Source organism: Acinonyx jubatus, chromosome E4, assembly GCF_027475565.1.
Source record: "Acinonyx jubatus isolate Ajub_Pintada_27869175 chromosome E4, VMU_Ajub_asm_v1.0, whole genome shotgun sequence".
In the NCBI taxonomy this organism is placed as follows: domain Eukaryota; kingdom Metazoa; phylum Chordata; class Mammalia; order Carnivora; family Felidae; genus Acinonyx; species Acinonyx jubatus.
Window position 1 is genome coordinate 21,140,298 of NC_069395.1, and position 23,286 is coordinate 21,163,583.

General features: G+C 35.0%; 2 protein-coding genes across 2 annotated transcripts in view; one reads left to right on the forward strand and one right to left on the reverse strand.

Annotated features, from left to right (window-relative positions):
• Positions 1-23,286, forward strand: part of CDC73 (cell division cycle 73) — a 321,928-nt gene that overhangs the window by 49,939 nt on the left and 248,703 nt on the right. The window lies entirely within an intron of this gene.
• B3GALT2 (beta-1,3-galactosyltransferase 2) lies at positions 11,341-19,461 on the reverse strand. The gene is made up of 2 exons (XM_015077079.3): positions 18,863-19,461; positions 11,341-14,256 (listed from the first exon to the last, which is right to left on the reverse strand). Exon 2 carries the CDS (start codon positions 14,127-14,129, stop codon positions 12,861-12,863), a length of 1,269 nt encoding a protein of 422 aa, XP_014932565.2. The 5' UTR covers positions 14,130-14,256; positions 18,863-19,461; the 3' UTR covers positions 11,341-12,860.

Below are 23,286 nucleotides of genomic sequence, written 5' to 3' on the forward strand. Positions count from 1 at the left end.
TAGCAGTCATGAAGATTCCAGTGACCTGGCACACTGCATTGTTATATAATGCATTAGTAAAGAAGCACAAATTACTTGGCTACTCTTCTCTCTCCTACCCTGTTCTTCCAAAAGGCTAAACTAAATCAGTACTTGTTAGCTTAAGATGATAACTTATTGTTTTTCTTAAACCATTACTATTTCTTTTTTTTTTTTTTCCAACGTTTATTTATTTTTGGGACAGAGAGAGACAGAGCATGAACGGGGGAGGGGCAGAGAGAGAGGGAGACACAGAATCGGAAACAGGCTCCAGGCTCCGAGCCATCAGCCCAGAGCCTGACGCGGGGCTCGACCTCACGGACCGCGAGATCGTGACCTGGCTGAAGTCGGATGCTTAACCGACTGCGCCACCCAGGCGCCCCAAACCATTACTATTTCTAATACCAAGATATACTAGTTTGATCAAAGACTAATTTTCTAGGCCCAGGCTGCTGATGATAATGGGAATTTATTTTTTTCTCTGAAATGAGTGCTGTTAGATGAAAAGTACATACTCGTAAGATATGAATAATACCAAAGCAATTTTTACTACTGTCTTCCCTGAACATTTTGAGGGAAGAAAGAGGAAAATCCTAGTTAGCTTGCACCCTCTTAAGTCAGACAACCTAGTCTGGGATATCATCAAATTGGAGAAAGGGGCATCTTTCTTAATTTGTTCTTCAAAAGACAGTGCTTTGTAAGTTTTTTTTTTGCTTCTAGGGACTTCTTTTTGCAGAACAACTAATGAATCCACCCCCCCCCCAAATTATGAAAAACTATAAATATAAATTAGAGAGAATAGCATATGATTTTCTTTCTGCCCATCACACAGATTACTATAATCATCATTATAACAAGATCTAGTGACAGATCTAATAAAATGCCAGAATTTTAAAGTGTGAACATACATATTTCAAGATCCCTGTAACAGTTGTAATGTGATATCAAAATACCTGCTTTCTGTTGGTGACAGAGTCATGCCGGTGTTAGTAGTGCTGTGGTTTGTTGCCTACATTCATGAAGGAGGGAAATGTTAATTTCTGTTACAGGTTGGTGAAAATAAAATTATAATTTTATTTTAAAATTATTTTAATTTCAGAATTATAATTTTATTTTTTCTCCCATCCAGATTATGGATCCACAACTCTTTGCACTATGGTAAAGGTTTTTTTTTTTTTTTTTTTTTTTGGTAAAGGTTTTAAGGAAGGTCCCGGCTGTAGTTCTGTTTTAGTGTTTATTTTCTGTTTTTCTGCAAACTTGTCAAATTTTTCTCAACCTTTTGGCCTTTCTTTGTCTTTGCAGTTCTGTTTGTCTTGATCATTCTTCCTCTTGCTCTTAATAAGATTGGCTCCTCCTGATTCAGACCTTTGTTCAAAGGTCACTTTCTCAGGAACACTGCCCTGTTTTTTCTTCTAGTAATCTTGGTTTTATTTGTTTATTATGATGATTTTCTTTGAATATGTGGATCTGAAGGTAGGAACCCCATCTTTCTTGCTCTCTAGTATATCTCTAGTTCTGGTTACAGAGTACCTGGCAGAGAGGTGTTGCTTAAAAAATATTTATTAAATTAATGAATTTGTCCTAAGCTCATAATATACATTGTTATGAGTACAGAGTAGTAGTTACAGTTTGCTATTGTTATTGATGTTTTAGTAATACATTGACCCTCAGTGCCACTTCACAATCCTTTTATATATTTCTTGATGGCCCTTTATTATGCCTTCCTTGGGCAATTAGGATCTCATACAGTGTTTCTCTCTGTAAACATGGCATCATAATTTCCTCAGTGCCCAGGCCAGGATTTTGGGCATCATCCTTGTCACTTCCTTCTCCCTCACCTCCAATATCTAGCATCATGAAGACCTGTTAACCTTCTAACATCTCTGGAATTCTTTATTTCACTACCATACTTCTGCTCCAGATTATTTTTATATCTTCCAGGATTATGCAGTAGTGTCATAATTGCTCTTCTCATATCACTCATATGTTTTGCCAATATGTTCTTCCTGTTATAGCCAGTGTGCTTCAGAAGGAGTTAAGACAGAGGCCCTTAGACATGAACTAGCCTCAGCTTTTTTTCTGTTTTCCAAATATTGCTGTGTCTTCAGTGGTTTTCCATTACTCTTAGGATTAAAAACCATAGTTCTTTTTTTTTTTTTTAATGTTTGTTTTTGAGAGAGAGAGCACACGAGCAGGTGGGGGAAGGGGAGAGAGGGAGACAGGATCTGAAGCCGTCAGCACAGAGCCCTATGCAGAGCTCGAACTCACAAACTGCGTGATCATGACTTGAGCCAAAGTTAGAGTCTTAACAGACTGAGTTTTCCAGGTGCCCCAAACCATAATTCTTAATATGTGCTATAAGTGTTCATATGGTTTTATCTGTCTCCCCCCTCCCCCTCTGCCTTTTTTAACCTTTCTAGCATCAGCTTTTAATAATCTTTCTCTATATTTTTGTGCCTTGGTTTGTTTTTTCATCCTTAGGGCCATTGTAGCTGTTGTTCCTTCTTCCTGGAATTATTCCCCCTTTGCCTGAATCCCATCTAATTATCTCTTAGACATTAACTTTAACATTTCCGCACAAGGCTTTCTGACCCTAGGTGACACAGATTAAGTTAGATCTCCTATTAAATGCTTGCGAGGCATTGTGTTTTTTTTCTACATGACAGATAATCACATTTGTCCTTTCATTCATTAAAAAAGTGTTTTTTTTTTTTTAATGTTTATTTGTTTTTGAGAGGAAGAGAGACAGAGCACAAGCAGGGCAGGGGCAGAGAGAGAGGGAGACACAGAATCTGAAGCAGTCTCCGGGCTCTGAGCTGTCAGCACAGAGCTGGAAGCGGGGCTCGATCTCAGGAGCCGAGAGATCATGACCTGAGCTGAAGTCGGATGCTTAACCGACAGAGCCATCCAGGTTCTCCTGTCCTTTCACTCATTTTTATGAAGATTTGATAAATGGTCAAAGGAGTATTATCTCAACAATACAGTGATTGTTTTTGTTCATTGTTGTATCTACAGATCATGACTCAGTGCCTAGACTCTCAGTAAATATTTATCAAGTAAGGAACAGACTTCTGAATGTTTCTTCAACTCTAAAGAGGACTGGGCTCAAGAATTGTTTAGCCTAATGTTGGAGTTCTAGAATTTTAGTATGGTAAAACTGGTTTAGGGAATCATGCCCAGTGGCTTCATGTGTATTGAATTTATATTGAGGAAAGCTAATGTTTCTTCTCTTGATCTTCGTAGGCATAATAATCCCTGGTTAGAAATGCACTGATATGCAGGCTCTTAAAACATGTGGCTTTTGGTAAGCTTGATCATTAGCACTTTCACCATTGCTTCTCTGTTTATGATTGAGTTCTAATAGGTAGTTTGTAAATCCATTTCTGTATAGTCCCAAGATGACTGAGAGGAATTTAAAGTTCGTGTAACCAATTATAGTTACTATTTCCAGGATACTCATACTTTTTTTGGTCAACATATATTTTCTTAAATATTGCTTTATTGTTTGCAGTATAGGTGAGCCAGTATCCAAATCAGTGGGTGAGTTTTATCACTGAAGAGAAAAATAGATTCGATACCTTAGAAAGGTTTCCTTTCAAATAAGATAAAAATACTTTGAAGCCAAAAACTGAAGTTGTTTTATTGAGTCAGATTTCAACTCAGGTTCTAGTCTAGGATTTGTTGTTGTTGTTTATTGCCTTGAAAATTAATCTTAAGGAAGACAGGTAGTTTACAGAACAAAGGACAAGGCACAGATAACGATGAGAAGATTGGGCAGAGATTATTAGCAAGGAAGAGACCCATTTATGGATCTTGTCGCTAGCCAGGGTTCTTGTCCCAAGAACACTGGGAAGCATTTAAGCACTGGAGTAACGTGAACAGCTTTGTGTTTTGAAAGTGCCATTCTGGCTGTAGTACGGGAAACAGACTGCATGAATATGAGGAAACCAATTGTGAAGTTATTGCAGGTTCATGTGAGAGATACTCATTTGAACTACCAGAGGAGTAGGATGAAGAAAAGTAGATGGATTCCATTCAGAATCCAGATTTTGGGGATAGAAAGATATGGTGATAACAAGAGAAGGAAGTGGCAAGGATGACTGTTGGTGTTCTCATGTGGCCACTGACTGGAGATGGCCATTCACCAAGACGTGAAATGATGAAAAAGTATTAAATTTCAAGATGAGAGAGGATAACTTCAGTTTAAACATATTGTTAAATGTAGGTATACATATAGACACTCAGACATATAAATAGTTTAAATTTGGGGTTATTGCTTATGAAGTTTCTTTAAAAATTCATTTTATTTTTGTAAAAATTATCTTGTTTTTGCCCAGCTGTTAGTTTTCTCTCTTAAGTGTAGAGGAGTCATTTATTCTCTTTTCTCTCTTAAATAAACCTACTAGGAAGAAGGTTGGAAGAAGGTTGTAACTGTTTCTTTTTTTTTTTTTTTTTGCTTTTGTTTATTTTTTACCTTGTCAGACAGATTTCTGATAAAGGAATACAGATTTTTTTTTTTTTAATCTTTTATTTATTTTTGAGAAAGAGCCCATAAGCGTGAGCAGAGGAGGGGCAGAGAGAGAGGGAGAAGAGGATCCGAAGCAGGCTCTGTGCTGACAGCAGAGAGCCTGATGTGGGGCTCAGCCTCACCAACTGTGACATTATAACCTGAACCAAAGTTGGACACTTAACTGACTGAGCCACCCAGGCACCCCCAGGAATACAGTTTTAAGTAGCAAATGTGAAATGGTATAGTCCAGTCCTCCCTTCCCTGTTCATTACTTTTTAAGCTCAGACAACATTTTACAGTGTATCAGGCTCAGGCAGTCAGTTTTTGTTGTGACTTTCCAGATGTGTTGGCTCTCTCTCATAGTAGTATGACTTCAGGAAGTGAGGTCCCAGACTCTGTTTCCCTGATCTCTCCTCAGCAATAAGGTATTTATAGCAACATGGTCTCAGTTGTGTTATTTTGTATGCTGAAAACAACTTTGTTGCTCTTTTGAGGGTTGAACCATGGATATGGATGATGAACAGGTCTGAAATTTTCAGTGTGTTTTCTTTAGAGAAGTTCCTGGATCCCTTTGCACTCTTTTTTTTAATTTTTTTTTTCAACGTTTTATTTATTTTTGGGACAGAGACAGAGCATGAACGCGGGGGAGGGGCAGAGAGAGAGGGAGAAACAGAATCGGAAACAGGCTCCAGGCTCTGAGCCATCACCCCAGAGCCCGACGCGGGGCTTGAACTCACGGACCGCGAGATCGTGACCTGGCTGAAGTCGGACACTTAACCGACTGCGCCACCCAGGCGCCCCAGCACTCTTGATTTCAGGTAGCAGAACACAGAGGGCATGGTCTTAGGAGCATTCATCATAGGAGCCAGGGATCATTTTATTACTTCAGAATTTCCTGGTGGTAGGTTTTCTGTCAGGATTCTTTGGTAACTAGCAAAAATTGAGTCTAACTGTAGCAAAGAAAAAAAGTACTGAAAAATTATATGTAGGTGAGCTTAGAAAATCAGAACCCAGTGGCAGAAGGGACAGGAACCATAAGCAGCTTTGAGGATCTAGGTAGCAAGAATTAATGGATAATTTCTTCAGGGTACTGAAGTTCAAGTGAGTTAGCTCTAATCATTTTTTCTGTGTGTGTGTGTGTGTTTCCCTAGGGTTCAGCTTACTAGAAGACAGGGTCTTGGATTATTTTAGCTTGAGCAGTGCAAGGCAGGCTACCTTGATTGAAAGTCTTCCTAGAACTTTCTAAATTGAGGGTGGAGTAGGTTTCCAAGGAAAATCTGCCAGTGTTGGGAATTTTCTAGAAGTTTTTAAAGATTATGATGGATTTTTATAGGAGTATAGTTTAAGAATACATAGTTTTAACTCAAATCTGGTGTTCTCAGTTTTAACCTTTTTCTTTTTTTTAATGCTTAATAAGCAACTCCTCTTTAGTCTATGCTTTGTATTCTTACATCCATCCTAAACCACAGCATTTTGTACTTTGGAAAGAAGAGGGTTCTGTACTTTTCCCTTGTTGAGGCACAGTGGTTATCCAGATCTGAGTCTGTTGTTTTTCCTTTTCTGATGCTCAGAGTTCCCCTTAATTCTCTCAGTCATCCTCTTGATCCCCCCTCCTCCTGCCAAATACATAATGAGTGTGTGTATATAAAACCAGTCAACCTGTATTCATTATTTTCTTTTACCCTTTTTATGATGGTATCCTTAAGAATAAGTAATACCTATTCTTTTTCAATAAATTTGCTTTTCCACACCTATTCTATTGAAGATGTATGTAAGGACAGGCTTATATGGATAATCAGTAGAAAGAAAGAATTTTCTTAAACAGTTCATAGCATTTCCTAATCATACTAGCATAATTTCTTGTGTGCTCTGTTTTTCAGTAAAAATTTCAAAATAACAATGCTGATATTATTGTTTACTATAAGGTAGTCGGATATAATTTTTTCCATAGACTATATCCCACTATGAATATATAGTCCAATATATTGTAGTGTGCCTTGGTTTATTTAACCAGGCCTATATGGATGGACATTTAGGTTGTTTTCTGTCCTCTGCTGTTACTAATCATGTCCTAATGATTAGTGTTATGCCTACTGAATATCATATTGCTATCAAGTGTTTTGGGAAGAGATTCCTAGATGGACAATTGATAAGTAAAGGGTAAATGCTTCTGTACTTTTGCAGGATGTTATCAAATTCTCCCCCCCCCCCCCCCCCCCCCCCCCCATTAGGAGTTGTACCATTCCCACCAGTATGTCTTAGTGTGCCTATTTTCCTACAGGTCTATCAAGGGTATGATGTCAGGCTTAACTTTCTGTTAATTTGATAGGTGAGTAATGGTTTCTTAGTGGTTTTTATTTGCATTCTCATCAAGGTTGATTATGATTAAGGGTCTTATCATTTCTTTCTCTGTAAACTAATGTTTTTCCCCATTTTTCTGTCAGAATGTTGGTCTCTTCCTCTTCCTTTTTTCTTTTGTATCATTTCAGTATATTGGGGATATTAAACTTTTATAGGTTGCAAGTATTCTCTCAGATTGTCATTTGTCTTCTGATTTTGTTGATTTTTTATTGCCATGCCAGAGTTTCTTTCAAAGTATTTTGTAATCACATTTATAAATCTCTTCTGTGGAAAGTAGTTTTGTCGTAATTAGGAAAGTTAACTCTTCTCCCAAGTTATAAAGAAATGCACTCCCCCCCCCCCCCCATTGAACTGGTTTGTTTCATTATTTACATTTAGATCTTTTATCTGGTTGGAAATTTTTCTAATACATGGTTGAAGAACAAATCTATTTTTTTTTTCTTATGGCTGTCCAAGTAACCAAACATCATTTATTAGATAGACCATCTTAACTGGTTATCATCATAGTGTCTGTACCCAACATATTGTAGTCTCTCAAAAGATGTTTGAATGATTGAAAAAAGTACCTCAAAGGTCTTCTAATCCTGTCATTTTATTAAAATTTTGATTATCATATATACTTCTAGAAAGTTCTTTAAAAATATTTAAAATTTATTAAATCTTAGAACAGCTTTAGTGAACATGTGCTAATAATGCGAGATATAGTACAAACTTTGATATGATAGCCATTAGCTTGTTAATGAGAGAGACAGAGACAGCACAAGTGGGGGAGCGGCACAGAGAGGGGGAGAGAGAAAATCCCAAGTAGGCTCCACACTGCCAGCACAGAGCCTGATGTGCTCCAACTCACAAACCATGAGACATGACCTGAGCCAAAACAAAGGGTCAGATGCTTAGCCAACTGAGCCACCCAGGTGCCCCAGCTTTATAGTACATTCCTTAAGATCACTTTCAGTATTTTCTTAGCTACTGATACCTTTTTTCCATATTAATTTTATAATCATTTTGTGATTTCCATCCATACACGCTAAAAACTTTAAAAAATATTCATTAAGATTTGACTGGGCTTACTACAACAGTTTTTTCCCTATTTGGAAAATACAGATGAAGAAAACATGCTGATTGGGGAAGAATGTCCATTTTTAAAACTAGGTATTCTTGTTAACTAAAAAAAAAATGGTGTGTTCTTACTTGTCAGAATTTTTATACCTCTTGGTAAAAGTTTAGTTTTCACCAGAGTTTCCTCTTACTTGTGATTATCCCTTATTTTTAAAATGTTGCCTTTGTGAATTTTTTTTTCACTATTTGTATTGTATAATGGCTCTTGTCTAAGACTCTTGTTTTAGTATTTTAATCTTTTTTTTGACTGATTATCTGAGTTCCTTTTATTCTTTAAGTTGATATGTTGTATGTTATATGATGAGTAAATATATGTATTTTTATCTTTTCTGTAGTTGTATTTCAGTTCAAGAATCATTGAGGTAGTTTTCAGTAAACAAACAAAAAGCAAATAAACATTGGTCACTCTTTTCAAATGAACTTTGACATGGAAACTTTTCATTTAAACATAAAATTGCAGTTGTACTAAAGTGAGGGCAGGACTCTAAAACACAGCTCTCCTGGTTTTACTAATTATAGTAACTGAGACATATGAGGAAATTAGTTTGAAAACTGTTGTTAAACCATAACACATTATCTCATTATGGGCTTACTGAACATTTTTATTTCTCTTCTTAATTTTATCTGATAATCAAGTAGATTTTGGCTGGGGCTTATGGTAATTTCTTCTAGTTCTAATTTTCTGATAGTATTTATTTTTCAAATCATAACTGGAAACAGTTTTATGAAATTACGTTAAATAACTGTTTTGTGGTTTTAATGTGATTTTTATTGTTTCAAACCTTCAGTATATTAGAAGATTCTCATTGCTGTCAGAACGTCATGTTAATTCCGTTATCTATATTCTAATGTTTTAATAGCATTTTAGTTATGGCATACACCCTTATTTTATTCTATTGTATAAATTTGTGATTTTAAACATTTACTTAAAAATTCATAAAAACATGAATTCAAGATTTTTCATATAATATTATATAGTTTTCTGTTATTTAGTATTTTTATGATCTATTAGATCTGTCGATCTGTTTTTTTCAGTGTTTAGGATACTGTCAACAGTGAGATTCAAATTTAGAATCTGTCACATTCAGTTGGAAGTTGAAATGATTAGATTAATAGACAGACTGAGACAATTACGTTAGCTCCAGTTGTCCTTTAGCACAGATATTTGCTCTGGTAAAGAGAGAAGAAACAATTCCTGTAGATACAGAAACATTTTTCTTCCTCTTTTGACATATTGTATCTTGAAATAGTAAGACTTATAGTTATATCGTGCTTAGAGGAAGGTTGTGCGTGTGTGTTGATGTAGTGTGTGACAGGTGTCTTCCTGAAACTCAGAACGTCACTTTTTAGTATTTGTGTACATTCTCTGTTTTTTGAGAGTACTGTTTAAGTGATAAACTGATATTCTGTGAGGTCTATTAGAAATGTATGCATAGTGGGGATATTCTTTTTTGTCTTCTTAAAGCTATGTTAATTTAATAGATTTTGTAGTTGAGCAGTAAAAACTGAAAAGGAAAAAAAAACCCTGAAATCAGTTGGACAAAAGGATTTTACCACCTCATCCCAAAACAGTAGGTGACTGACTAGTAGAGTGAGTAAATGCAGTGCTACTTTTGTCTGTTACTAATGATCTAATGTGCTTCCAAGTAGGCACCTTTTGTAATTTCTAACTGCGACATATGTCTGTTGTTTACAGATGTATCTCAGAGCCCAAAGAAGCAAGAGATAAGCAGTAAACTTAGGGTTTTCTAAGGTTTTGGCCACCAGATGTAAACGGTTGAAAAGAAGAAGAAGAAAAAAAGAGGGATCAGATTTCCTTTCTTTTCCCTTTCTCTTTATTTGCACCTAACATCAGGTGCCCCTCCAGTGTGAGAAAATGGTTATGAAGCCTTCCCTGGCAAAAGATGAAGAATAAGCAGAGAATAGTAGAATTAGAGGACAGGCCATTTTTGCTTAGCTCTTTAGATCTTACTGCAGGTGTCATATGTGAAATATACAGCAGAATAACATACTGGTTGAGAACATGGTCTTTAAGATGGAGCTTTGCTGCTTTTATTAGCTGTGTGATCTTAGGTATGTAACTTCTTGCATGAGTCTTTCTTTCCTGTCTCTTAGTGTCATTTGTAAGGATTCTGTGAGATCATGTGTGTAAAGTGGTGTAACACAGAACCAGGCATATAGTGTATGCTCTATCAGTAAATAGTTCCTGCTGCCATTGTTGCTATTATTGTCATAGGGGTTTTTGGTAATAGATATCAGTAAGATTCCAGTTGAGGTTATATGTGATTCTGCTGTATACTAAAAGGTGAGAAATTTAAATTATTTACTTGAATTAGACTTTCACTACCTATAATCTTGATCAAAACTAGTGTAACTATCAAAAGTTTTGGTATTTTTATCTTCTAAAATATTTATTAACACTTTGAGCATAAAGATTACATAGTTGTTCCTGATTTTTTTTCTTTGACCAAATGTAGTGCAAATAGAATTTAACATTATATTTTCATGTGTAATCATAATCACATAGTACTGGGCATGAATAAGGCACAGCTACTATTGGTGAGATGTTGAGATATTATAATATAAAAATTCATGTTTTCTGAAGAATTACTCTTGCATATTGAGAGTGGAAGGTCAAGAATAAATTAATAGAATATTTATTTTAAAATACAGATTTTCAGCAGCATTAGGAAACTTTATTATTTGATCGAGTTTTCTTTGAGAACTCTATGTTACCAGATTACTGTCACTTCTCAAGATAGTATTCTCAGGGATATTGAAATGATTTTAAATTGATGTGTAAGACAGGAGGAATTTAGTTGTCTGTTAAGAATTCTGTTTTTCAAAGTCAACTTTTTAAGCTTGAATTTTTCCGTAAGAAAAATACTATCTTTTAAAGATCCTGCACTATAATCATAATTTAGGCAGATAGTGCTTGGGTTCTGTTTCTGGGTACATAATTGCGCATGCATACATGTACACACATATACCCTTTTTAAAAAAAAACTTCTGAAGTAGAAATGAGAGAATTACTCTACATTGAAGGAAAGATTACTTTTGTCTTTCCTGAAACTTACTTACCTAATTTGGTATTATCCTCTTATGTGTGACTTTTGTTTAATGAGTTTGGCATTTAGTAACTTTAGTGTTTTTATAATCATATAGAATAAATTAAGTGAGAAATGGACTTAACCAAGAGCTGGGATGTTATATAGCTTGGCTTTCAAAATTACTCTATGCAGAATAGAATACTTAAGACTACTGAATTGAAAATGGGAGATATATTCAGTATAAATAGAATGTAACATATTAAATAATAAGTACTTAAACAGTTTCTGTGATTCTGAACTTTAACAATTATTACAGTTCTGTTTTGGTACAGTATCTCTTCAGAATAGAATCAAGGATAAAAATGATTGTCATTACAATTAGGATAAGTAACTTCTTCATTAGATTTAGATCGTTAAATTTTACATACTTTTATGAATTAAAAACACTTTCAAACTTAGTGGGTTACTATTTCTTGATTTTAAACTTTGTAATGGAACCAAACAGAATTACTGTGAAAATATTTGTACTGTAACACTCAGTAAAGATTTTTTTGTTTACTTTTTTTTTATTAAAAACTTGGTAAAAGTGCGTTGTATACATTGTCATCCTAGAATCAAGTGTTCATCAAACATTTGTAGTTTTCCCCCATCCCTCCCAAAAAAGGTTTTAAATTGGTGACATGGAATAGTTGTCGTCTACCAAATTAAAAACTGCAGGTTTGTAAACTTGGCACTCAGAGAAAGAAGTAGGTGCCATAAAATGATTAAGTATTGGTATGTGTACACCTGCTGTCAGGAAATAAACTTCCCATATGTTGCAGTTTGGCAGACATGCATCTTAAAAATGTATTGAATGAAACTGCTGCTGCACTCTTTATCCTGTATCTTTTTTCAACAGTACATTCTCTTTGTGCCTGTAATTACTTTTGCTTCAGTTGGAGGAACCTGTTGTATTTTTACAGATATCCTTGAAGTTAAGTGGTAGTACTCCTTAAGAGTGCAATAACTGATCTAATAGAATAACTCATTTAAATACTAGCTTGGCCCTTAACACCAACAAGGAAACAAACTATTTTGAAACATTTACTTTTTTTTCTTATAAAAACTTGAGCCTGAGACACATTGATTTTTCACATTTTATCACATGTCAAAATAATTTTCCCCCAATATATGTATTAATAAAAGAAAATGAGTATCTCAATTGTTATTAAAAGGTAAATACTTAGATGAGAATTGCATTGATGAAACATCTGAACTTTATAAATGTGTTTATGGAGTAATTCAACTAAATCTTATTGCATGGAATATAGTTTTAGAACCCTAGAATAGTCAGGTCAGAAAATTTGTCCTTTGCACAATTACAAATTTTCCTTAAGATTGACAATAATGTTTTATTTACATTTAATTATATGTTAAAATGAAAAACTGAATCTAAAATGAGAAGGGTCTTTTGACTGTCTCCATTTCTTAAATTAAAATTTATGTGGAAAATATATGCAAATACATCTTATTGGCCCTTAACGTAAGCCTTGAACCATTGATGTGTGCATGCTTTTTATTGCATGTTAATACACAGAATCCCCTTATACAGTTTTTTTTTTTAATAGTTTCTTTTGGGATACCTTTTTTGTTATATAATGGTATTTTTAAGAATTACTTTCAGAAATTAAAAAAATATTTTTTGAATTTCTGTATGTGATGAATTTAACTAAAACTTGTCCTATGGATGTAATCAGTTTTAACTATACATGCTTTTAGCAATATTTTACAGATTGCACATTTGAAAAAAAAAATTGTCTTTTCTAGTGTAATTTACGATGGCGATACCTGCCTGCCTTTTCTTTTGCTGCGTTGGCACAAGCGTTGTGCTTATTTTGTTGTAAATGGTTCCAGTATTTTATCAGTTCACTAGGCTGGAACTGATGAGAGGTAATTAGGTGGCTGTATTTACAGCTTGAATAAGAAACTCGCCAGTGATTGAACACAAACTCGTTGGGAGGGGGCACAGGATCAATTCTCAACTTGGCAAGACAGATCCCTACATATACATCTTCCAAGTGCAAACGACGGATACTTAAAGAAACTTTAAAGATCTTCTCTGCCAGATCTCCAGAAAAAACATAACCAGTCCCAGAACAGAAGACAGGGTAGCGTTCACTTGGGTAGAGGTCTGGTGGCATGTACCACTTGCTCTCTTTGTTTCGATTGGGTGCGTATCCTCTCATTAGGTAACCAGTGAAGTAGTTATGTCTGGGAGGCAGGTCTGGCTTCAGTAACTTATGTATTAAATATTCAGTGTTGACAAACATGTCACTGTCAGTTTTCATAACATATGGAATATGTGGACAGTACGTTGCAACCCAGTTCATGCCCATTAGTGTTTTAATTGTCAAATTGTAGTATGTATCTAAATATTCCTGTTGGACTATATCATGATATTGTCTGCTTTCTTCCAGTATTGCACGTTGAAGGTAGCCATTTAACTTAATACTTACGCCCAGCAAAAAAATTCTTGTGATTTGGATACCAGGTGCTAGACTTTCATTGCCCCAAGTTTGCCGAATAGCTCTTCTAGCTTCTATTTGTCCAGGTTCTGCAGCTATTAGCAGTATTAAAAAAGGGCTCTTCTCTTGGCATTTTTCAGGTTCATTGATAATATATTTGAAATGGTATGAATTTGGATGTCCGATACCTTTTTCATTGTAAATACTTCCATTGGCACTAAGTGTATTCTCTAGCCCTGTAACTCCCTGTGGCGACAGGTCTGTGTTATTGGAGTTAGTTGCTGTTTGAGGCCTCAGAGTTTGAGGGACTGTTTCTTTCCAAATGTTCCGGAGGGAGCTGTGGTTTGTCTCACTTTTTGTAGAACGAAATCCTCGGAAAGTGTATGTTACAGGGTTTTCTTTAAATCCAGCTCTGCCTGGCAGCCAGTCATGATGATTGAAAAACAAAAACATAGCAAAAATAAACACTAGAGAAAGTACACCAATAAGATGGGTACGGAACAGAGACCTCTTGGCATTCCAGCTCATCTTTGCAAAGCAGCAGTGTCTTCTCCTCCACTGAAGCATGTTGTAAATATCCAGTAATGGGATATGAGATACTGGAGGCTGAAAATGTTGTTTCCTTCTCCTGAATCAATACTTTTCTTTGGTAATCATTTTTTAATTCGGTCACGTTGTCTCCCATGCAGTCATTCTATAAAGATGAAGCATAAAAATTTACAAAATGCAAAATATTATAGAACTGCCTGAAAAGAGACTTTGGATGTTAATAATATTAGGGCGAATAGGAGTTTTTAAGTTGTGAAAATATGATAACCCAGGGATGAAATTTATAGTTTGTTTATCCTTGGTAACATGCAATCACTGGGAATAGGATGAGCACTTTAAAGAGAAAAGTGATGAATTAATTTTCTTCCACTTATTTCATTGTCTGAGTAGTTCTGGTCATTTGTGCTTTTGACCTGAGTTAAAGATTTAAAAGTTGTATGCATGTAGAAGAGAACAGTGTTCCTAGATTCCTGAGAGAGGCCATGTAAGAAGGCCTGAGAGCAGATGGAAAATTTATTGGCATTAATTAAAATTGATTTGACATACCATTGGTGGTATGGTGCACAGTCAGCGGCCTTTTTTGTAAAACGGTCATGTATCAGTTGTGGGACAGACGGTGCAAGGTTGATTATGGCAGAGTTCTGTTAGTCACAGTACACTGCTTGGCATGTTTCCATTGGCCCCTACTGTGTTGAGAAAGTCAATGAGAAGATGCACCTGTCAAAATTAATTTTCAGGGTCCAGTAACTTCAGTACAGGATTTTAAGACTAATAAATGATGAACATTTTCAAATACTCTTTCTAATTTTAACCTTCCACTTCAAAGATGAGGTATTCAGGAGATCATGATCCTTACTTAGACTTAAGACTGAGTTTTAAAATATAGTAACTAATTATCTTTAATTATCTTTGGCCTTGGCAGAACACTCTCACATATCTCAGTTGAGTCTCCATGTTAGAATTAAACAAAGAACTACTTTGAACAATCCTTTCAGGTTTGTTACAAAATACAGGCATTAGGTACTATCATATCCAGCTGTTTACAATTTTGAATTTTACAAAATGCATTTTAAAAGATTCTTGAGTTTTGCTGTGTTCTACATTTGTGTGTAGAGAATTTGTTACATTTTTAGGACTTCTGGTGGTGTGACACTCATTAAAGCCCTAGATTATTTTTCACTACTATTATTATTATTTTAATGTTTATTTGTTTTTGAGAGAGAGAGAGAGAGAGAAAGAGAGAGAGAGAGAGAGCTTAAGCAGGAGAGGGGGAGAGAGAGAGATTGAGAGAGAGACGTGGAATCCGAAGCATTAAAGCCCTAGATTTTAAGATGTCAGTATGGGAGGTTCATTATTCTCCATATTAAAAACTGCTGGTGTTATCTTTCAGCAAGGTTTTTCGGTTCACAGCACAGATTTTTCATGGTTTTCGGTTTGTTCTTAGTTTTTCTAGATCAAGGAGTGGAGGTAGAGGTGGGTAAGGGGCTGTAGCTTGAATTCTATTTTTAAAGAGAAAACCCTTCTCGAGAAGGGGATTAATAATTTCAATTTCTTCAACTTTTTCTTATGAAAATTATTTCTTTAAGCAAAAGAAACTAGCCAATTTAAAAATTTAATTTAGAAGCATTTTGTTTATTTAAAGTTCTGTACATACATACCTATGTGTTTAGCCTGTGATATTAAGAGATTCGTGCTTAGTGCCAAATTTGTTTAACTTTGACATGAAACTTAATTATTTTGGGAAAAAAATGGTAGTTACATGGAAGCCTTCATATAATTGAATAATTATAGTAAAACTCATGTATCAGGTGTATGAAGTACTTTGAAAATATTGATTGAAAGTGTTAAACATATATGAATGAAAGTACTATTCTAGTAAAAGCCACTAGGAGGAGCAAGTGGGTGGGAATTTGAACAAATTTCTAAAGTATAATACTAAAGGCGCCAGCTTTTGATAATTTTTAGTATCTGAAATTATGTAGTACTTTTAGAAGTTATGGTTCTCAAATGTAAAAAAAAATGTTTAATCCTGTGAGATACGGAAAAGTGATTCTTTTTTAAGTATGGAGGTTTAAAAACATAGAATCTATTTTGCTATTTATTAGAGTTTATTTACATGAATTTTAATTTCACATTGCTACAATAAAGACCAAGGCTGTTCACTGTACCAGCAAAACATAGCTGCTGTGAGCTAAACTGAAAATAGGCTGAGTGTTCTGATTTAGAAACTCAGTTTTTTCCTTCCTGTACTTGTTAATAGTTTGCCATTCTATTTAGACCAGGAAACTCTTTCTAATCTTTTATTTTCAAATGAAATATTTTATAAATAGCAATGATTCTTCCTCCACTCCGCATAGAAGCCAGTAGATATAAGGGTTAGGTGTATAAATTTAAAAGAAACAAAGTTGCTTTTTAAATTTATTTAGAAATCCATTTTAAACATTCCAAAGCTAAGTTAAATATGTCAACTTTTTGTTGATATGTGCTTGATACCTGGTTGAAGTCCAATTATTTACATCTTTTAAAAGTATAAATTTGATGGTTTGAGAAGCAATACATACAAGGTCAGATTTTTGAATAGACGACTGAAGAAATGAATGAAGATAAATATCATAGTAATAAACTAATATTTTTATGAAAGCAACATACCTGAAGTGATATCTCTGAAGTATTTCCATGTTACAGAAAACAGCATATTGTTATATAGTATAATCTAGCATAAATACATAGTTTATGGTCCTATATGATTTTGTAGCAATAAGTGATAGAGATGCATCTTAAGTTAAATTCATGACTTAATATTTGTAAATATTAAGCTTCCCAGGCTTAAAATCCGTATATACTCATTTGGTAATCTCCCATTGATAAATAAAGTATATGTGTCTAGCTTTAAAAATTTCTTTATTGAAAGTTTCTCAGGCATTCATCATAATTTCTCTGTTAAAAAGAAAGATTAAAGTAACTGTTCCTCCTTTTTATTAAATGTCTAAATTACTCTCCAGTTATTGCCTGTTATATATTAATTCTTAAAAAGTGGGAACATGACAAGAAAGTTAAAATATTTTTGTCAATCTAAATAGTTTCGCACTTCTGCATTTTCAGCATAGAAGTACCTTTGATTTAGCTCTTAGGGTTTTTTATGATAATTTTTTCAAGTTATTAATGTATACTTACATATTATGAATTGTAGTACATGGAGAGAATGTTGCTGTGAAATATTCAGTTACTTCTCACATGCTTGCACTCTCTCTTACACACACACACACTTTTTATCGTTTGTCTTTAAAAAGTGTTGCTATCTAGTCTGTTGGAACAGTCCTAGATTAAGTGGTGCTTGAATAAAAAAATTCTATACTTTTGTTTTGAGATCTAGTTTATAAAAGTGTTTAATTGGTGTTGTTAACATTAACAGAAAAAGCACTAAGAGAGACTTGAGATTTTTACAGCTGTATTTTTTTATTTAATACCATCTGATTTCATTCTATAGTGGAATAAAAATTCATGGTATGACAGTTGATGTTGAGATGTAATAATAATAGGGCTTGATAAACTTGTTTAATCTTAATTTTAGAATAGAATGCTTACATATGTCTTTAAAATATTTGCCTTTTGTGATTATTAAATAATAGGTTATTGAGTTGTATTGTGAGATTGAGCAAATATCAGGTTCTCTAGTAGATTGTAAAAAATATTTGAAATATATTTGAGCTCCTGACCCATGAGTTGTTCTTCTGTGATTGTTGTTTAAATAGTTTATTAGATTTATTTCTGCCCTGCACATACATACCATGATGGTAGTTCATTAGCACATATTAATAGCCTAGAAGCACAGTAGCTACATTTATATTTAATTTTTTGTCCTTGTATTGCTGTTCATGAATATTTTTATATCAGGTTATTTTCACATTATGTTTTGAATTTCACTGAAAAATTATCACCAAGGACAATCTTATATTTGATCATTTAGAATGAGTTGCTTAAAATGAAAGTTCACTGTTTCAAGTGGGGGAATTTTTAGCAACTATTGCTGTTTCTTTGTTTAAAGTTGTATTCATGGACACGGTAATAACATGCAGATCTGCTGTGGTGGTGTTCTGTGCATAAAACTCACACTGCCTTGTGTGATCCTGTGCAAATGCTTTCCTTTTAATATTCTTACAGCTCGAGAGTAAGATTTGTTGATACTCTCTTAGATTGTGTTTGTTGTCTTTATTTAGGGAGATGGATCTGGGATAATTTTGTTAGTAAAAGCTGTTATATGTTAATAATTTGTTTGAAAAGGACTTTGGAAAAAAGCTCCTAATATTAAGATCATCTTTGATACTATTTAATGTAATTTCACTGCATTGTCTCTTTGATAGCCATTTTTAAGAGATCACTTTATTTTACTAGATAAGAATTCATTTTGACCTAATTTGGTAGAGGCTTGCTATGTTTTCTTTAGAGGGCTAGTTTTTTTCTTTTTAAGTTTAATTTTTCAGAGAATCCTTTAAGCACATCTTGATACTATTCGCCTGTTCTCTTTTATACATCCATAATCTGTAATTACTCCAAGCTACATAATTACTTGAATATAGATAGCAATGACAGTTTTAACAATGACAGATTTTAAAATCATATATCTAGAAACCCTTTCATAGTTTTCAAGGACGGTGAACAGGATGAACTTGTTTATCAGATATTAGTGCCTCCAGGGCTATAAAAAGGTAGCAGACATTTAAATGAATATTACACACAAGATATCGACATACCTTCCTTGGTCAGGCCATTTATGTGGAGAGGATTATGCCCACTGAAAATACTTTTGGCACGCCATCACTTCAGCAAAAAAGATGCTATCGAACATGCGCACATCCCCCAATAGTCTGCCTCCTGCGATTGCTTTTCACAGTATCCAAAGTGTCCATCTGTCTGCTTGTCTTCGAGTTACCCTCCTTGTTCATATGGGTCCTAGTCTTCTGAGATTTTTCCTTTCTTTCATTTTCTTTCTCTTTCTTTAAACAAAAGAGCTGTAGTTGTCCGGTCTATTTGGAGCACTGTTGACTCTTGCCGACAGTTGATGCATTGAAGCTTTTTACATCTGCTGTTTTCCTGGCCGGACAATGCAGTGCTGTATTCTCTTCTCAGTATCCATATTTCTAGTAATAACACTGAGCTGCAATGTAAAGCAGCCGGAGCTAGAATGTAGTGCTCCGATTGTATTGGAATAGAATAGGATTTAACTCTCTTTCGTTGTTGCCTGGCAGCTGCAGGAAGGATTTTGAGCAGTTTTACTGGGGTTTTAGTCTATAATATGAAATCCACAGTTCCTCAGCTGCTGCACAGGCAGGCAGCAGTTTAAATGTGGGCTTGACAGATGCTCTCTCTGACAGAGCAGAATTTAACGTCACTGCTTGGCTGAATCCCACGTGATTGTTTGCATTCATTTTGACTAAAAACCTAAGGTAGGGAGAAGCTTAGAGATTTTGCTTCTGTGAGATAAATTATGTATATTCAGTGTAAGTATAGTGGTGAGTGCATAATATGAAAATGGGATGATTATGAAATGGTTATAATTTTATTTTTTCCTTTTTTTTTTAACTTTATGCTTAAGCACAGGCTTTCTAAATGTTTTCAGTGTTAGATGTTGGTTTTCATGTTTCTTACATGATTTTATAGGACATAAGCAATATAAGCTTTTATAAAATGTAACTTGGTGCAATTTAACCCCTTCAGTGCACTTCTTCCTTTGAAGTTTATTTTCTCAAATTATTCCAATTTTACTAATATCTAGAAAAGATTTAGACCATTTATTTTTTATACCGCTACCCCCAATTTTCTGGAGTTTATAAATCAGCTGGAGTGGATTGCTTTAATGATGCATGATGTGACATAGCCCACTTCTTTTTTGCTAGTATGTGGTTTCCAGTGTTCTTGAAGGCAGCAAAACTTTATTTTTAATTACTTTTTAATGTCAGCATTATTTTTTATTTTTTATTTTCTTTAAAATTACATGTATGATAGAATTCAATAAAATGATGCAGTGGATACAGCACACTTGTACAGGATCTTGGTGGATAATGAGGTTTAACTAATCATATTTACTTGTCCAAATATTTCAAGATTGTTTAGTAACTTGCCTCCAAGAAGATTTTTTAGTAAGCACTAGATACTTACTCTGAAATATTTCTTTGTATGGTTAGTCTCCTGGGCACCTTGCTTTTTTTCTGCAAAATACTGGGGCATGGTCTTTTTTTTTTTTAAAATAGCCTGAATTATCAGTTTTTCCTATGAGACTTGAGGAACATTAACTCCTAAAAATTTATCGTTTTAGAACCTAAGCTATATATTTGTAGTCATAAATATGCTTTATCCCACCTGTCTTCCCCAGTTAAGTCTGTTACCTTTCTCTATTATTTTTGTCCTATTTTTTTTTTTTCTTGGAAGGCAGGAGGTTTATTTTATATGGCTGGGCTCAGAGGAGATACTTCTCCAGAGATCTGAGATGCAAGCACAAGTATGGGGGACAATTTACAGTCCGTTGCTTCTGCATTCTGCATTAGTAGTAATTTGGTGCACACAGCAAGCAGGGCAGGAAGAAGAACCTGGAAGAGGAGTCTCTAAGCTAGGAACTAGAGCTTATATCAGTCCCGTAGGCCATGTTATGGTGCATAACTTTACTTATTTTCTCAATGTTCCCCTCTTTGATGCCTCTTTCAAAAATCTTTTTTAGTAGGCATCACCCTTTGGCTCTAGGGGTTGGTACTCTTGGATGGCTAAGATGCGTGTTGCAGTTTGGCGAGCAGTGGTGTTTGCAGTGAAGCGTACCAGGGTGTTTAGAATATAGGGGCCGGTGGTCACAAGTAAAATTTTGGAAAGGAGGACTCCTGCCAGGGCAGGGAGCCAGGATGTCCAGTTTGTGGGGCAGCCTCTATTAGTCCAATGTAAGGAGCAAAGTCAGGGTTATGACCCTGGTAAGGAGCAAGGGTTGGCAGAGTTGCATCTGAGCACCTGGACTTGGTTCACACACTGATTCCTCAAGCTTCTGCTGTGTGCAGGCCAGCCAGCTTCCGGGGTAGGGCTGGAGTAGGGCTGAAGATCCCAGGGGCTAGCGTCTTTTTGAGGGTCAGCTTGAGCGGGTTGACTAGGCCTGAGTCACTTCACCAGGTTGAGGACTCTTCCGAGTTGGCCGCCTTAATTCTGGAGTGATGGACCCATGGGGTCTTATTATTATCCTCACAGAATAATGACCATAGAAGATTGTCTATACGTGAAATACTGTGACAATTTTTCTGTAGTTTACCTCAAGTTGTCTAGTTTAGGCAAACAACAAACATTTAAAGACAGAACTAGAATTTAAATCTATAATGGTGCATTGTTGAAACACAGTTTTTTCTCTCTAAAATCCCCCATTTCCAGAGAGAGCCAAATCAAGACCAATGCATTTGTAGAACAAGTCCAGTCTTAACAAAACCTGGCCTAATTATTTACATAAGCTCAGCAAGATTAGCTATTGATCGTGAGGATCTTTTAAAGTTTGCTTTGCTAGAACCTTTTATAAGGAATCTCCAGATTGAACTTTTAGTAGTCTCTCCAGGCCAGAAGCCAAGCCAAATACTTGTCATCAGACAGGCCTGCAGTACCTGTAGAATTGGGTGAATTCCTCTTCACTAGGTCCCTAAGATATTCTGAGGTTCTTGCACCTTCCAGGAAGTGACCTTCTTTACTCACCTGGTGTGGCTGCTGGGATCTCTGTAAGCGAGGTATTCAGCCAACATTTCCAAGTGGCTTTATGACTCCACGTTTCATAAAGCCAGCCTTAGTTCCTTAAAGCTGTCTGGTCATATCTGAGTCTATGAATGTCACTCACAAATATGACATTCCAGTCAAGGCCTTGGTAAAATAACCAGTATTTCCAATGGTGACCTGTTACAAGATGAACAGATTCTTATTGAACTTACGCAAACAATTGTAATTGCCATGAAAGAAAGAATACTCACTGAGAGTTTTTGTATTTCAGAGGGTTTAGGTAGAGAGAAAAGATAAATGCTTCAGTTTACAAATGAATACTTTATGACATTTCTGTGTATCATCTTAAGAGAAAGTTTCCTTAATCTGGAAGAGCAAACATTTTCATTTAGTCCCATGTTCCTAATTCTTGTTCAGTTTGAATGCAGCTTTTTAGTTCTGGAAATCTTTCAAATACCTGTATTTGTCCTCAAAGTCCTTTTTACAAATCTAAATGACAAAAATCTCAGAAATAGACATTGGTCATTATGATGCAGTTGACAAAGAAATTTGGTTATTTCTGTGACACATAACACTTCAAGTAATTAGTTAACAGCATTTACCAGTGCAGTACATCCTAAGGTTTATTACCATTGTGCGACAGTGCTTTTCCAAGCAACTTAGCATCCCAAATAAAAGGGCCTAATTGGTCAAAAAGCCTTCATTTAAAACTGTATTTATTATAGCATTATATAGTTGTTAGCAAAATCTGGCTCCTTTAACACTGAGAAGTTTTAACTAAGCAAAGACCTGATACAAATGAAACCTAAAGCTTTGGTTTTCCTGGCAGTCAAAAGAGAAGAAAACCTTTGTTTACGTTGTCTTCAACAGTCGAAGAAAACTTTGTCTTTTGAAGAGAGAGAAAAGCAGAATTTCAGCCTTATACCAGTGTACTTTTAAAATTCCATGCATCTCAACCTTAGTCCATCCTGAGCACACATAAAATTACTTTCCGAAGATTTTCCTGCACGAACCTTCTACAACTTTCCTTTGCCTTCAAAGTTTGTCCCCAAACCATTTCTCTCCAAATAGCCAGTCTCAATTAGGACAAAATTATTTTCTTTTACCCTCAATAAAAGATGTGTCTTGCATACCTCCTACTTTCCTACATACAGGGTTGGTACACTTCAGATGGTAAATTCACGAACCAATTAAGCACAATGCATGTTTTCCAGTAGGTCCAAATAGCCTTAGTTTCTCTGCAATAAGAAGTTAAAAACACAAACCTATGTTCAGTATTCAAAGCTTTAGCACTGCATCATGCAATCAAAACTTTAAAGTTTCAGGTTACCAATTTGAAAGACATCTTAGCAATTACCCATGAAAAGTTTGGGATAGACAAAATTAACTATCATTTTAAGTCATCTTTTTGCTAACAAATTGCAGCAGAGATAACATGAGCTTATTT